This window comes from Falco biarmicus, chromosome 4 (genome assembly GCF_023638135.1).
Source record: "Falco biarmicus isolate bFalBia1 chromosome 4, bFalBia1.pri, whole genome shotgun sequence".
Taxonomy (NCBI): domain Eukaryota; kingdom Metazoa; phylum Chordata; class Aves; order Falconiformes; family Falconidae; genus Falco; species Falco biarmicus.
Genome location: NC_079291.1, coordinates 112,354,773 through 112,368,798, shown reverse-complemented (window position 1 = coordinate 112,368,798; position 14,026 = coordinate 112,354,773). Strand labels below are relative to the sequence as shown.

At 50.4% G+C, this 14,026-nt stretch overlaps 2 protein-coding genes across 5 annotated transcripts in view; one reads left to right on the top strand and one right to left on the bottom strand.

Moving 5' to 3' along the window:
• Nucleotides 1-124: 124 nt before the first annotated feature.
• RBM15B (RNA binding motif protein 15B) lies at nt 125-6,605 on the top strand. Its single transcript, XM_056337662.1, has 2 exons — nt 125-3,107; nt 5,627-6,605. The coding sequence occupies exon 1, from the start codon at nt 260-262 to the stop codon at nt 2,999-3,001; it is 2,742 nt and encodes a 913-aa protein (XP_056193637.1). The 5' UTR covers nt 125-259; the 3' UTR covers nt 3,002-3,107; nt 5,627-6,605.
• A 2,189-nt stretch (nt 6,606-8,794) lies between these two features.
• DCAF1 (DDB1 and CUL4 associated factor 1) overlaps nt 8,795-14,026 on the bottom strand; it is a 53,984-nt gene continuing 48,752 nt past the window's right edge. The window contains exons 23-25 of one of the 4 annotated variants that reach the window (XM_056337661.1): nt 13,512-13,767; nt 10,685-10,740; nt 8,795-9,813 (exon numbers count right to left, since the gene is read on the bottom strand). In XM_056337661.1, coding sequence (XP_056193636.1) covers nt 10,721-10,740; nt 13,512-13,767 — 276 coding nt within the window. In that variant the 3' untranslated portion in view covers nt 8,795-9,813; nt 10,685-10,720. Of the gene's footprint in view, nt 10,741-13,511; nt 13,768-14,026 lie in introns of those variants that run through there. The other 3 variants (XM_056337660.1, XM_056337659.1, XR_008821655.1) reach the window with 3 other exon arrangements.

The following is a 14,026-nucleotide window of genomic DNA, read 5'->3' as shown; positions in this document are numbered from 1 at the left end:
GGATGGGGGGGCGGGGCCGGGCGCGCGCCACCGCCCCGGGCGGGCGATTGGCTGCCCGGCGGCGCGCGCGGGCGGGCGGCGCGCGCGGGCGGGCGGTGCTGCGGCGTCACGTCGCCGTGCCCTGACGCCGCCATGCGGACGGACGCGGGGCGATGACGTAAGGCCCGCGCGGCTCGGCGGCCGGAGCCGCCTTCGTTCCCTTTTGTCCAAGATGGCGGCGGCCGCCGGAGGCGTCTCCTGAGCCGCGGGCCCCGGCGCCATGAAGCGGGGCAGCGAACGGGACTCCAGCCCGCCGGGGGCCGGGGGCGGCCGCGCCGCCGCCGCCAAGCGGCCCCGCGAGCGCGACCGCGAGAGTAGCAGCCGGCGCGGCCCGCACCGGAGCTCGGGCGCCTCCCGCAGCAGCCGGGACAAGTCCACGCCCGGCGGCGGCGGCGGCGGCGGCACCACCGGCGGCGGCAGCGGCGGAGGTGGCTCCAGCTCCCGCAGCCACCGCGGCGATGAGCGCGCCGGCGGCGGCGGCGGCGGCGACTCGAACCACCGCCCGGCGGGGAGCGGCTCGGCCTCGGGCGCCCGCGGCGGCAGCCAGGCCGCCCCCTCGTCCTCCTCCTCCTCGTCGCGGGCGCTCGGCGTGCCCAAGGCCAAGGCCCTGCCGGGCGCCGTGGTGGCCCCCTCGCTGCTGCTGGCCGGGCCGCCGCCGGGCGCCGCGCCCTCGCTGCTGCTGGCGCCGCTGGGGGGCTCGGCGCTGGCCGGGGAGCCGCCCGGCTCCTGTGAGTACAAGACGCTGCTGGTGAGCGGGCTGAGCGCGGCCCTGCCCGACCAGCTGCTGGAGGACGGGCTGTTCCGCCTCTTCCAGCGCTTCGCGGGGGGGGGCGCCGGGGACATCAGTGTCAAACTCTCCCACACGCCCGAGCTCGGCCGCGTCGCCTACGTCAACTTCCGACACCCCGGGGATGCCCGCGACGCCCGCCGGCACGCCCGGGCCCGGCAGCTGCTGCTCTACGACCGACCCCTCAAGGTGGAGCCGGTGTACCTGCGGGGGGGTCGCAGGAGCCGCACGCCGCCCCCCGCGCCCTCGCCGGAGCCCCTGGGCTACCTGCCACCCATCCACAGCACCTACCAGTACAAGCAGCGATCGCTCTCTCCTGTCACCAGCCCCCTGCTGCGGGAGCCGAGGCCCAGGCACGCTCATGCCGCCGCCGCCGCCTTCGCTTTGGAAGCGGCTGCCATCGGGCTCTCCCGGGAGCGGGAGAGGGCCCTGGATTACTACGGGCTGTACGACGAACGTGGCCGCCCTTACAGCTACCCCATTGTGGCAGAGGAAGACCTGATGCCGGAGGACGACCAGAGGGCGACCCGCAACCTCTTCATCGGCAACCTGGACCACAACGTCTCAGAGGTGGAGCTGAGGCGTGCCTTTGAGAAGTACGGCATCATCGAAGAAGTGGTGATCAAGCGCCCTGCCCGTGGCCAAGGTGGGGCTTACGCTTTCCTCAAGTTCCAAAACTTGGACATGGCGCATCGGGCCAAGGTTGCCATGTCGGGCCGCGTTGTTGGCAGGAACCCTATCAAAATTGGCTACGGGAAAGCCAACCCTACCACCAGGCTGTGGGTGGGTGGTCTTGGTCCAAGTACTTCCTTGGCTGCCCTGGCAAGGGAGTTCGACCGCTTCGGCAGCATCAGGACTATTGACTACGTGAAGGGAGACAGCTTCGCTTACATCCAGTACGAAAGCTTGGATGCTGCCCAGGCCGCCTGTGCGCAGATGAGGGGCTTTCCTTTGGGTGGACCGGAGAGGAGACTCCGAGTGGATTTTGCCAAAGCAGAAGAGACGAGATACCCGCAGCAGTACCAGCCTGCACCACTCCCCGTGCACTACGAACTGCTAGCTGACGGGTACAGCAGACACCGAAGCCTAGAGCAAGACTTGAGGGTGCGAGATAGGACTCCTCCGCATCTCCTGTACTCGGACAGAGACAGGAGCTTTGCAGAGGCAGACTGGGCCAGCCCTGCCAAAAATGCTGAACGCAGAAACAACTTGGAAAGCTACAGCCGATCGGTGCGTAGCCGGAGCGGAGAGCGCTGGGGCAGCGACAGCGATCGCAGCATGCCCAAACCATGGGAAGAGAGGCGGAAACGCCGGAGTCTTTCCAGTGACCGCGGGAGGACTACTCACTCACCTTACGAGGACAGAAGCAGGACAAAGGCCAGTGGGCCAGCTTTAGACAGCAGCCCAGTCAGGGCTCGCAAGGAAAATCACACTACAGAATCTGGAACGGAGAAAGAGCAGAGTAACTCTCTTCAGAACAATCGTCATGCGACTGAGGAGAAACCCCATCGTGAGCCATCTGATGCTCCCCAGCCTAAAAAAAGGGACAGCGAACGCAATCATCGAACTGGTGAATCGGAATCAAAAACTCACGAGGAGCCAAAATCTGAGACCAAAAAGCTAAAGAATTTATCGGAATATGCTCAGACGCTGCAGCTTGCTTGGAATGGGCTTCTTGTGCTAAAAAACAGCTGCTTCCCCACCTCTATGCACATCCTGGAGGGAGACCTCGGTGTTATCAACGGACTCCTTAAAGACCATTCATCCGGCGGGAAGTTAACGCAGCTCAAAATCGCTCAGAGACTTCGGCTCGACCAGCCCAAGCTGGATGAAGTAACTCGCCGTATCAAACAAGGCAGCCCCAACGGCTACGCTGTGCTCCTGGCGACCCAATCCACCCTGGCAGGGGCAGGGGCTGAGGGGACCTTCCCTGTTGTAGAGCCTGGCTTGCAGCGACGGCTTCTCAGGAATCTGGTCTCCTACTTGAAACAGAAGCAGGCTGCTGGGGTTATCAGCCTGCCCGTGGGAGGGGCGAAGGGCAGAGACAGCACAGGCATGCTTTACGCGTTCCCTCCTTGTGAATTCTCTCAGCAGTACCTCCAGTCAGCACTAAGGACATTGGGAAAGTTAGAAGAAGAACATATGGTGATAGTTATAGTCAAAGACACTGCCTAGCCCACACTGTCTTTTCAAATTCCATGTTTTCTTTGTGTGTCACACAACGCAGTTGTTTTTAAGGCCGATCATTTTGGTGGAGGCTCAAAACACCTCGACCAAAGTGGTAAGTTTTTTAGTTTCTAATTAATTTTAATACCATTTAAATAGAGCCCATTTTATTCGTTTTTAATATGTGACACTGTCCGCTGTTGTTCTGTATTTTTATTTTTTAACTGTATGAAAAGTTGTCAGTAAAGCCTTGTTCACTGATGGATTTCTAAACTTGTGCAGTATCCTAGTTTTTATGGCCCAGGAAGGGCTGGTTCCCTGCGCTAGAGCTGGAAGGGGGCGGCCCCAACGCATTTCAGTTTCTCAGACCCCAGCCTCCCACACCTCCTCCGTCTCTTTCTATGTGTCCTGTAAGGTGGGAGAGGGAAGGGGGTGGTTCTTCTTTGTGCTGTATGAGAGACTGAAAGGTTGGTTCTTTTTTTTTTTGTCCTGTTTGCTTTTTATTTCATAAATTTGAGTCTGGATGCATTCCTGTTGATGCTCTATTTGAAGATAGAAGCTTCCCAGGAAGCCAGCTGCCAAGGAAGCAGATCCTGACCAAGAATAGAAGTGGTCTTTATGCACAACAAAAATTTACAGTTATTATTTGGCAAAAAGTTTGCTACTAAGGAGTCAGCTCTGTATTCAACTCTTTGTTGTGAGGTTTGAGAGCACCTGATACATGTCTCAGTCAGATATAGAAGTTCTTCGGTTATACAAAAATGAGGTTTGACATTACCAGTGTGTATAAAAGGAGAAAAAAAAAAAAAAACAACCAAGCAGGAGGAAAAAAATATAATTCAAAGGGGAACCCTTTTGGGCCTGTATTAGATGTAGACAAGCAAATAAAGGGCACAGGGTTTTGGTGAACTGTAGGTGCCCGTTTGCATAGTCAATTGTGTTGCACTGTCTGAAATCCTTTACTGAAAGAAAAACAGCAAAATTTTTTTTGCTGAAGTTGAAACCTGTTTGCAGGCTTACAAAAAAAGCGATAAACATGTCTGGCTGTCTGAAAATGTGTTATGTTACCGCAAGTAACCTGTCTATGACTGTAGGAAACTCTGGAGATCAGAATTTGAAATTTAAGATGGGATGGTTCTGTCATCTTTTCCGTCTGTGGTATGAGACAGTTGTTCAGGAAAGAAGCCAGGACATCTGCACCTCTGTTGCTCAGTAGTGTAAGGATGCGGTAACTAGTTCAAGTTAAAATTCACACTGTTCAGTTTGGGGATATTTTTGTTTTTTAAAATGATGCCTGTAGATTTTAGGAGGCTTACAGAAAATTGTGTGGGATTTAAAACACTACATTACAGAATTTCTTTAAATTTGCAGGTGTGGGGGGTTTTGTTGTTGTTTTGGTGGTAAGCAAGTGAAAAAATCCTGGGAGAACCAGAGTCTTTCTTGCATCAGTCTCTGTGACTGAGCAGATGCACTTGCTCATGGCTGCCAAAGGCCCTTTTAAAACTGTGCTCTCAGGTATGGTTGGTGTTAACACCTGTATAGCAGGGAGCATAACTCAGTCTAATGATGCTTTTATTCTTTTTTATTTTTTAACCCTGCAATTTCACAGTAGGGGCATCATCAGCTGATGATGTATGAGCGGTTGCTTAATTTAATAATGTATTGATATCAACAAGTAAGGGTTGTTTTGTTGGGTTTTTGTTTTGTTGTTTGGGGTTTTTTTTAACATTTAATACTGTGATTATATTAAAAGTAAATCTAATGAGTTAGCGTGATGATGAGGGGGTTAGTATTTCACTTGATGATGCATCTTCTGTACCCCAGAAAACATAATTCTGTCTGTAAGGGCTGGGATGCAGCTATAAGGCCACAGAGGGTTCTGTCCGTGGTGTGCAGGAGGTTCAGCGAGGTGAGCTGCTTGTCTGCTGGAAGGGGCAGCGCTCTGGGAAAGCCGATTTACACTGTGGGAGCAGAGGAGCAACTCTGCTGCTCCCAGCAGCCAACTGGGTTCACTGGGCAGCACAGAGGTACCCTTCGCAAAAGCAGGGCTGCACGGTGCAGGGTAGCGGGACTGCCCCGGTGTTACACGGTTACAGGGACGCTGACTTTTAACCTTGTGACCAAGTCCCCGATGCTGTTGTAATGTAGACAGTGCCAAATGTCAACAATTGTAACCGTTAAGTGTTATCTGAAACCAAGTGCTATTAAATACCCCTTATGGCCAGAGTCAGAGTGGTTACAGCTTTTTGTCAGAGTATGCTACGTGTCGGAGCTGTCCGTTCAGCCTAAGGCAGAGCGTGTGGTGGTGCAGTAGCAAATGCCTGGCTGGCTTTTTGCTGGCAGGGAGCTGTAGCGTGGAGTGGCCTTGTGCATATGTGTGTGCGTGTGTGTGTCTTGTGCCTGTGCATGCCTGCGTTACGGTGTGTGAATGTGAGGAAATGGAAGGAAAAAAAATAAATGTATGATAAAAGCTGCAACTGCTTGATGCCAAAGCCAGGGAACCACCAGAAACCTCCCCTCTCCCACTTTCCTTTTGAGACAATTAAATAATAAGGTTGGGATTTTTTTTAGAAGACAAACTCTGTCATGCTTTGGGTTGAGTAAGACTTTTAACGATGGGATTTCTGTTCCCAGGGAGGCAGCTGACAGTTGTGAGCATGTGTGCATGAATGGAGGACCAACAAATCTCCCTCCTGCAAACCAACCAGTATAAATGAAAAGCTGGAGCATTTAAGGAAAAAAAACACCTGGGAGAGAAGCAGCATCAGCCCTCTAACCTGATGACCCTGAGCCTTCCCAGGTCCCCAGCATGCAAGTGAGCCACAGTCACTGCTTGAACAGACTGTGCCAAGTCCTGCCGTCCTGTCTGCCATCCCATCCCCTCACATGTACAGCCAGGCTGGTTCCAAGAGAAACGGCCCTAAAAAAGGGTAGATAGTTACAGCAAAACAGCACTGCACCTGTATCTCACAGCTTGCAAGACTTGGTCCTTAAATTGGGATGGGATGTGGTTCTAGGGAGAAGACACACGATGGGGTGTGGGAGGAACACCACAGCCCTAGTTAGGAGGCCTAAGCCACCCAGTGATGTTGGAAGATGGTGGGTGCAGCAGTGCTGGGGGGTTGTTTGGGGGTCTGTCAGCCTGGTACAGCGGTGGCAGTAAAGTAATTGCAACAGGGTAATGGTCTCTGACTCCTTGAGGGTGGTCTGAAACTTTAAGTGGGATCAGGGTATGAGATGGAGGATTTGGTGGTCTGAGAGCATTAGTGTTTAGACTGAGTTGTTCCTTTTAAAAAAAACCAAACACATCCATTCAGTAAATATTCTGTCTTACAAAGCCTCTTTTTAACATTAGTTGCTGGCTGTCTTTACTACAATAGAAACCCGGACAAGAGGGCTAGCCCTAGGCAGTCCTGGGTGCCCAGCATGTGCAATGACCAGTGCTGACGAGCCAATCATACCTTAATTATTATTACCCTTTGCTAACATGCAGGCTAAACTACTGACCAGCCCTGAGGTTCCTACCCTGCTCTCCAAGCCGTGGCCTGTACGAGATGTTCGAACCACTGCGCTGCAGGGGTACGGGCATAACCTCCCAGGTGCTGGCACGGTGGTTACACAGCCTGGTGCTGTGGCGTGCGCGTACCGAACGGGCCAGTTACTCATGGCCTGCACAGCAGAGGACCATGCTGGTCCAAGGGCGCAGGCTGGTGCTGGGCTATGCCTCTGCTCACGTCACAGGAGGAAGCACAGCACCCTTCCCACTCTGGCAGCTGGCAATCCTGACCAGCTGGGCAGGGGACTCCAGTGCCCCTTCCATCCCCTAAGCCAGGGTCTGTAATGCCTCCATAGGAGCAGAAATACTGCATGGAATAACATCAACATGCTGTGTGCATTCAGGAAGGTTATAGGACTGTCTCGAAACACCATGCTTTTAGATTAAAGCATGATGCCAGGGGAAGAAGTGATTTTCCAGATCAAATGGGAGACTTCTGCCCCATCTGAAGTAGTTGCACAATTATGGCCTGACAAAAATAAACAAATCAACCCTTGCTACTCCTCAATTCTGAACCCCCTTGCTGCACCCACCCAGCCTGTTACAGCCAACCTACTCCCCACCACCCTGAAGCGATGCCCAGGAGAACCAAGGCAGGCGCAGGCAGCCTCCCCCCACGGCCGCAGCAGCTTCTATGGTCAGCGAGCAGAGGGGCTGGGGTCTGCCCAGACAGGCAGCGGGGGCTGCTCCCGCAGGTGTGGGTGGGTGACCTGCGGGCTGTGGCAGCCAGGCCCTGCGCCTCCGCAGCAGGATCGGGCCCCAGCACCCTCCCTCTGTCTCTGTTCAATAGCGAGGACAGGTGTGGGAGGGGAGGGATGGCACATATACTTACAGTGGCCTGGTTTCAAGTCAAATTTATATGTAGGAGCTCCATCCTAGGTGTTTGGTTCTGTCACAAAAGTAGCTGCTGAATTTCTCCAAGATAGCCAGGCCTAAACGAGCAGCAGATGCAGCCGATTACAGCTGTGGTGTAATGCCAGAACAAGATAGGCAACGGCACCTCCCTGTTAGTAGTTAAGTACACACTGTTTTTCTTTTTTTCCCCCCCTCCTCTTGAACAAAACATGCTGCTCAAGGTAAAGTTGCATAAGATGTTTTTTGGTAAGGCACAGGCTGACTTCCACAGATGTTGGGTGGCATATCCAATTCTCCATCCCCTCACTTAATCAGAATGCTGCTCCAATTGCTGGTCTTAAAAGCTGCAGTAATCACAACTTGTTCGTCTTTATCGACTCTGTAGGGTACAATTATCCATTATAAGTTGCAGCAGAACATTTCTTTTTAATTATTAACAGGCAGCCCTGGCAAGTGCATTAAGTAGGTGTGATGCTGGAGGGAAGAAAAGCTATCCCTTCTCTTAGTTAAAAAGAAAATCTTCGTCGAGCAGTGAAACCTCAAGGTTTAGTTGAAATGAGCACAGTTCTTGGTGGAAAACTTGCTGTAGTGTTGAGTGAGAAGCTTCCAGCTCCCTGTTCTGCCTCACAACCTATTCTGAAAGTGGCCAAAACAGAGAAGGGTAAAAAGGTGAGTGGATGTTACCTGACCACCTGGGAATAACTAGCGCAGTCACTGGCCTTGCCCAAACGAGCAACGAGTACTTACCTTCCACTCCTGACTCACAGAACTACGCCGTGCGGTTGTGCGCCATACACTGAAATCAAACACTCGGCTGCAGTTTTTTCATCCCCTTCTCAGGGCAGGGCCTCCCGTCATGTACAAACAGGAGCACCTGTCTGCCTCCTGCCAGCGTAGCTGCAAGGCAGCCTACACGCTGCAAACCGCACGGGCGAGAGGCCCAGTGCTGCTCCCAGCACCGGGCACGCACCAGCAGGGTGGCCAGGGCTCTCAGCAGCCGCCACGCCACCTGCAGCCGAACCGCAGAGTGGATGTTCTGGGGCATCTTTAAACAAAACCACTGCCTGGCATTAGCAGCGCCTTCCAGCTCCCACACAGCACGGGGAGGACGCGGTGCCACGCTGCCCACCACCCTGCCGAGAAGGCAAGGCTGGCAGGCAAACCAGCAAGTCAGAGCTGAACCCACAGGCGCTGTGCAACGTCCATCGGGCAGCTCAGGGGTCCCTAGGGGCTGCACGCTCAGAAATCTCACTCCTCGTTTACTTTAACCTTCTTATCGCAGCCAGGCCACTAGCTGCACCCAGCTGCTAGCAGGCCCAGCTCCTCGGGGGCACAGAGCACCGCTTTTGCATGGGTGCCAGAGGAATGCATGGCTACAACTCACAGCCATAAACAGAGACAGGATTTGTATTTCATTTTTTAATAAATACACTTTACATTAAAGAAAAAGGCCTTCAATTTGCAGTTTCCACACAGAGGGCAAGAGGGAGGGGGAACAAAAATTTAAAAATGTGAACCACAAAAGGGCAGAGGGGAGAAAGAGGGCTCAAACTTCAATCCCAGATCCCCACTGTCTTCAAGAATACCAGGCTCTTTGACTAGGCCAAACCAAGATTTCAGCCTCCCACTACAGCTGGTATCACAGTGAGAATCTCCACTTTAAACAGCCCGTACGCTCAGTTACCAACACCCCCCGGGCTCCTCCCTGGAGGACAGAAGCGTCTGAAACATACTGGCGCACTAGCAGGTGTTAACACCTGTTGCTTTCTTTTTAAAAATAAAATCATATTTAAAATAAAAATATTCTCACTCCTCAACAATATTAGAAACCATGTTCCTCTTATTTCATTTAGTAGTTGCATAAAAATGCCTCTTCTTTTAATTTTAAACCATTTTTCTCCCCCAAACCTACCCCATGGTAACAAGGTACTACAGGAATACAAAGTTCATCCCCTCTTTACTAGAACACCTGCCCCTTTTTTTTTTTTTTTTTCTGTTTTATATAAAACTATTTCTGTTCTTTAGGAAAGAACTTTATACAAAGAAAATATATTGTGAAATATTTTCAGAAGTTTCCTTGAAGAGGAGAGTCATCTCAGCCTAAAATAAAATAGAAAAAAAAAGGCAGAGAGAAAAGAGGCCTAACCCCAGGTCTCCTTACTGTAGAGCCTCAGACTTAACCCCGAGCCTCAAACTGACTCAAACCAACACAGCGGATGGGCTGGAGTTCCTCAGGCTTTCCCAGGAGAAAAAGGGTTGGGGTGCTCAAAATCGGTTTCCAATTTGGTCTCCGGTCTTCTGCTGGGAAGGGAGCATCTCCTCCTGCCAACACCCCGCCTGGCAGTCACTACTCACTCATTCAGAGACAGGATTATGTCATCCTCCAGGTCTGAGTTATCTGAGCTGTCAGCTGCAAAGGAGACACAAGGTTATGTTTGGTTTGTGGAAGAACCCAGCTGTCAGAGCTGCCAAGCAGGCAATGCACTCACAGTTACAGAAGATGGCTACCAGCTGCCTGAGACCAGGGCTTCCCAGCAGCAGCAGAGGCAGCCTGCACCATTAGTGCATCTCAAATCAATCAAAAGCAGTTAGCAAACCTGCACCAGAGCTTTCTTACCCTGGTTGAAACAGAATGTCAAGAGGAGAGCAGCCCTAGCAAGGGCAGCTTCTATTAGCTGGCAGGTTTTTTTCTCACGACAAGATGGGGAAGACACCAGCAGTAAGTTAGCTGCACCTGAGCTGCCTGCACAACTTCTGTGCACATCTAAGTGCAAGAGCTCGTCACACCGGGGGCTGGACAGATCTGGCAGCCACTCCTCACAGCTGTTACCCGAAAGCAAGCTTGATGGTTACACCAACCTGATGTGGTGAAATACGGCCTCTGTATAATGTGCACGGGGCTAATTCATTATGCAATGAGTGAGAGCCACTTTCTCAGTACTGGGTCCTTACTGGCCTGGCACTCCAGGAGACCTCCCCACTGAGGGGAAAGCAATCCATACACTCACAGCTAGAACCTTCCTCTAGCAACCTGAAGGTTTCTGTAATGAATTTAACTATGTGGCACTCATTAAAGGTGACCTGAAAATTGTACTTTTCCTGGTTTTCTTCATTTGGGTATAGAATGAAGACACGAAACAATTTGCCAGAAGCAGTCACACGCATGCGCGTGCACACACACACACCCTGCTTTTTATCTTAAAACATAAGATCTCTTCCTCCCTCAGTTGTGCAAGAGGGAAGTGGTAGCAGCTCTGGCAGCAAGAGGTCTCCTGCCTTACCTTACAGGTGACGTTGGCTCTTTTTCTTTTGTGAATTCATTGGATGCTGCAGTTAACTAGGTGTTAAAAAAGTTTAAAAACAAAAAACAAAAACAAAAGACACCAAGACTTCATCTTTAGCCATTTCAGTTACAATGGATCTCTAAAATCCTGTCAAAGTAAGCAAGGCCTTCTGGAAGGTTCACCCCTTCTCAGATGCTTTCCTTAGGGAAAAACAAAAAAATCACAGGCAAGCAAGCAGAGGGCACAAACCCTTTACCCCAACCCTCCTCCTTGAAGGTCAGCCAGCTGCCCATCCACTGCGATCAGCAAGGAACACTCTAGTTTCACCATCCATCGTACCGAGCCTGAGCTGAAGGGCCATCAGTGCTCCCAGAACAGCTACAGCCATGTAAGGGGAGTTGGAAAACATCAACCAGTGCTGCAGCAGCTATGCTTAAGCACTAGAGGGAAAAAAGCACAAGTGAGGTAACAATCCAGAAACTCTGGAGAAGAAGAGGAGCTGAGAAAGTTGTTGGGTTTTGTTTTGTGGCAGGTTTTTAGTGGTTGGGGTTTTTTAGAACATTAGAGGAAAGCTTTGAAAAGGGTTCTCTTTAACTCTTTATTCTCTAGTCCACCACACAACCTTCCAGCTTTGAGCTCCATGCCTACAAGCAAACCTGACTGAAGTTAACTGCTTGGCAGAAGCTTATGGACCTGCCTGGAAGCTGCCATTTTCGATTACAGAAGAGGAAACAAGAGCCTACCATGCTTCTGGTCAGATTTCCATATATTTCTTCCACCTTATGTCACACGTGCATTTCAAAAAGGACAGCCCACTGGCATGGGAACAAGCTCTTGAAAGATCTGCACAATGCATAAGCTGCTTTGGGCAAGACAAACAGATCTATCCTCCCCAAGGTGGTGACAAAGGAGGATGAACACAGATTTCCACTTAAAAGGTTCTCCATGGATTATTCCTGAAAAGGAACCAAAACCTCTTCCAAAGCACCAGGAACCAAAGCCACTGGCAACCCTGTCTCAGCTGTTCTCGGAGTTACTCTGTTTTGAAGCACACCTACTTCACATTATGGGGGTTCATCCAAACTACGGTGAGGGTCTGCAATAGGAAGCATTCTAAATACAACACTATGCCTCAGACCTGTACTTTGCAACAGTGCCAGTGCCCTTACAACTTTTAATTCTGGAGCAGAGTATGAGCAAAGGAGAGGGAAATTTTAATTGTTCTTGCTGGGTGAGAAACAAAAGCAAGCCAGATGAAGTTGCAGTCACAGAGAAGAAGCCACAGAGCCCCGCTCATCAAACCCTGTGCAATGACCGCACATGCATTGGCCTAGCAGAGCTGCACTGCCTGCCTGAAGTTCCCAAAGATGCTGCTGAGCCACCTAACAGCCACAGGATGGGCTAGCTGCAGCTCCACAGCCATACCAGATCCAAGTTCTGATCAAGTGGTTCTATCTGTAAATGGCATACAGATGTGGCCACTCCATAATGCATAGTGCTCTGCAGAGCACACTTGAAATAACTAAGTGTCAAGTAGCACCTGGTTTTGTTAAAGGAAAAGTTACTGAAATGGCCCAAATTCTGGCCCTTTGACAATTCAAGTTACAGTACTCTGGGTTCTCTCTTACTAGCTTCTGGCCCTGCGCTGAGGAAACAGAAGTGGAGTAGTGTTCAAGAAGGTTCTGCCAGCTACTGGGACAGACCTAAAGTTACCTGCCATCCCAAAAACATTGAACTGCCATATGCTATTAATGAATTTGAGCAATGTCAATGTCCTATATGCCCCTGCATTGCACACCTACTACCTTCAAAAGAACAGAAGACTGACTCCACACAATAACTCTGGCATCCTGATGCGGCCACATCCTTAAAAATGACTGAGCTACGTTCTAATAGAAAACACACAAATGAGCCTGCCAGCCACATTAGCGCCAAAACAGAGGCTTGGCATGCTTAATCCTCCAGTGCATTGGCAGAGAAGATTGATTCCCACCTCAGCTCTCACATTAATCTCCTATCACTGCAGGAATTCAAACACCTTGCACACTGTAATTACACATCCTTACCAACCTTTTCACTTAAAGTAACTACGTTACACCTACTTTACAGCTTGGAAATTAAAAAGAACTAAGTTGGCTTGGCTGCACATACAATAAGCACAATAATCGTGCTGCAAAAAAAGGAAACAGAATCCGGTGCAGCAAATCCCAAGCCTGACACTATCCTTACGTACTTTCTCTTTCTTGTGAAACCTTTTTCCAAATTGCTACGTAAAAAGTTCAGACCTTTCTTTCTTATATACACACAAACGCACGCATGCGCGCACACACACACACAACATTAATCTTTCAAATCACTCTATGGAATGCCAGAAAACAATTTAAATTTTATCCCAAAAGTTAAGTTAGCTTCAGAACAGTCTAAAAAAAGGAGTGAAGTTGGAAATGCTATATTGTTTTTGCACTTTAAGCAATTAGAAAAGAAAAAGAATAGCACCAAGGACCAAAAATGCTTCTCCATCCTTAAAACTACAAATAAGGCAGAGAAGATGGGTGAGGTAACAGTTCAACCAGTGTCCCATTGAAAGGCAGGACCAGCAAGCAATCAGACAAAGCTTCTTCATGTGGAGCTTCTTGGCCTGCCAAGTCCTCACACACATACCTGGGAGCACCTGAAGAAAGGAGATACCTTCCTTTCCAGAGCTGTTTTTACCAACAGATTATTCTGAGACTCCACAGGTGAACATGCATGATGACTTAGTGTCCTGACAAATATGCAACAAGCACAAGGTCACCTGTGGTCACCAAGCTGGGCACACACTTACTATCTCCAAGAATCAGCTCAACTTCCTCATCAGCATCAGAATCTTCATCTTCACCCTCATCTCCCTCTTCCAGGAGGTTGGCAAGCTCCTCATCATCGGAGGGAGAAAAATCATTTTCTCCATCCTCACCAGCATTCTCATTGTTCTCATCCTCCTCCAGCTCAGCCTCCAGCAGCTGGTCTGTATCTAGTTCATCGAGGTCATCTGTATCATCATCATCTTCATCATCATCTTCTTCCTCTTGCTCTTCTTCCTCCTATAAAGACAGCAAAAATAGTCCGTTGCAGACATTAAAAAAAAATGTAAAATGGAGTAACTGAAGATATGCTATATACATATGAAGATACAAAGAACATACCTATGGTTTTCACTTCTCCCCATATCCAGACATCACATATTATAAACACTTTGCCTCCACAACTAGAGGACGTGACACATGCTATGTTATTTGCAGGCCTGCAAAGTCTGATCTGCAAAATGCTGGTGCAACACAGGCACCAATGCCTCAAGCTCCT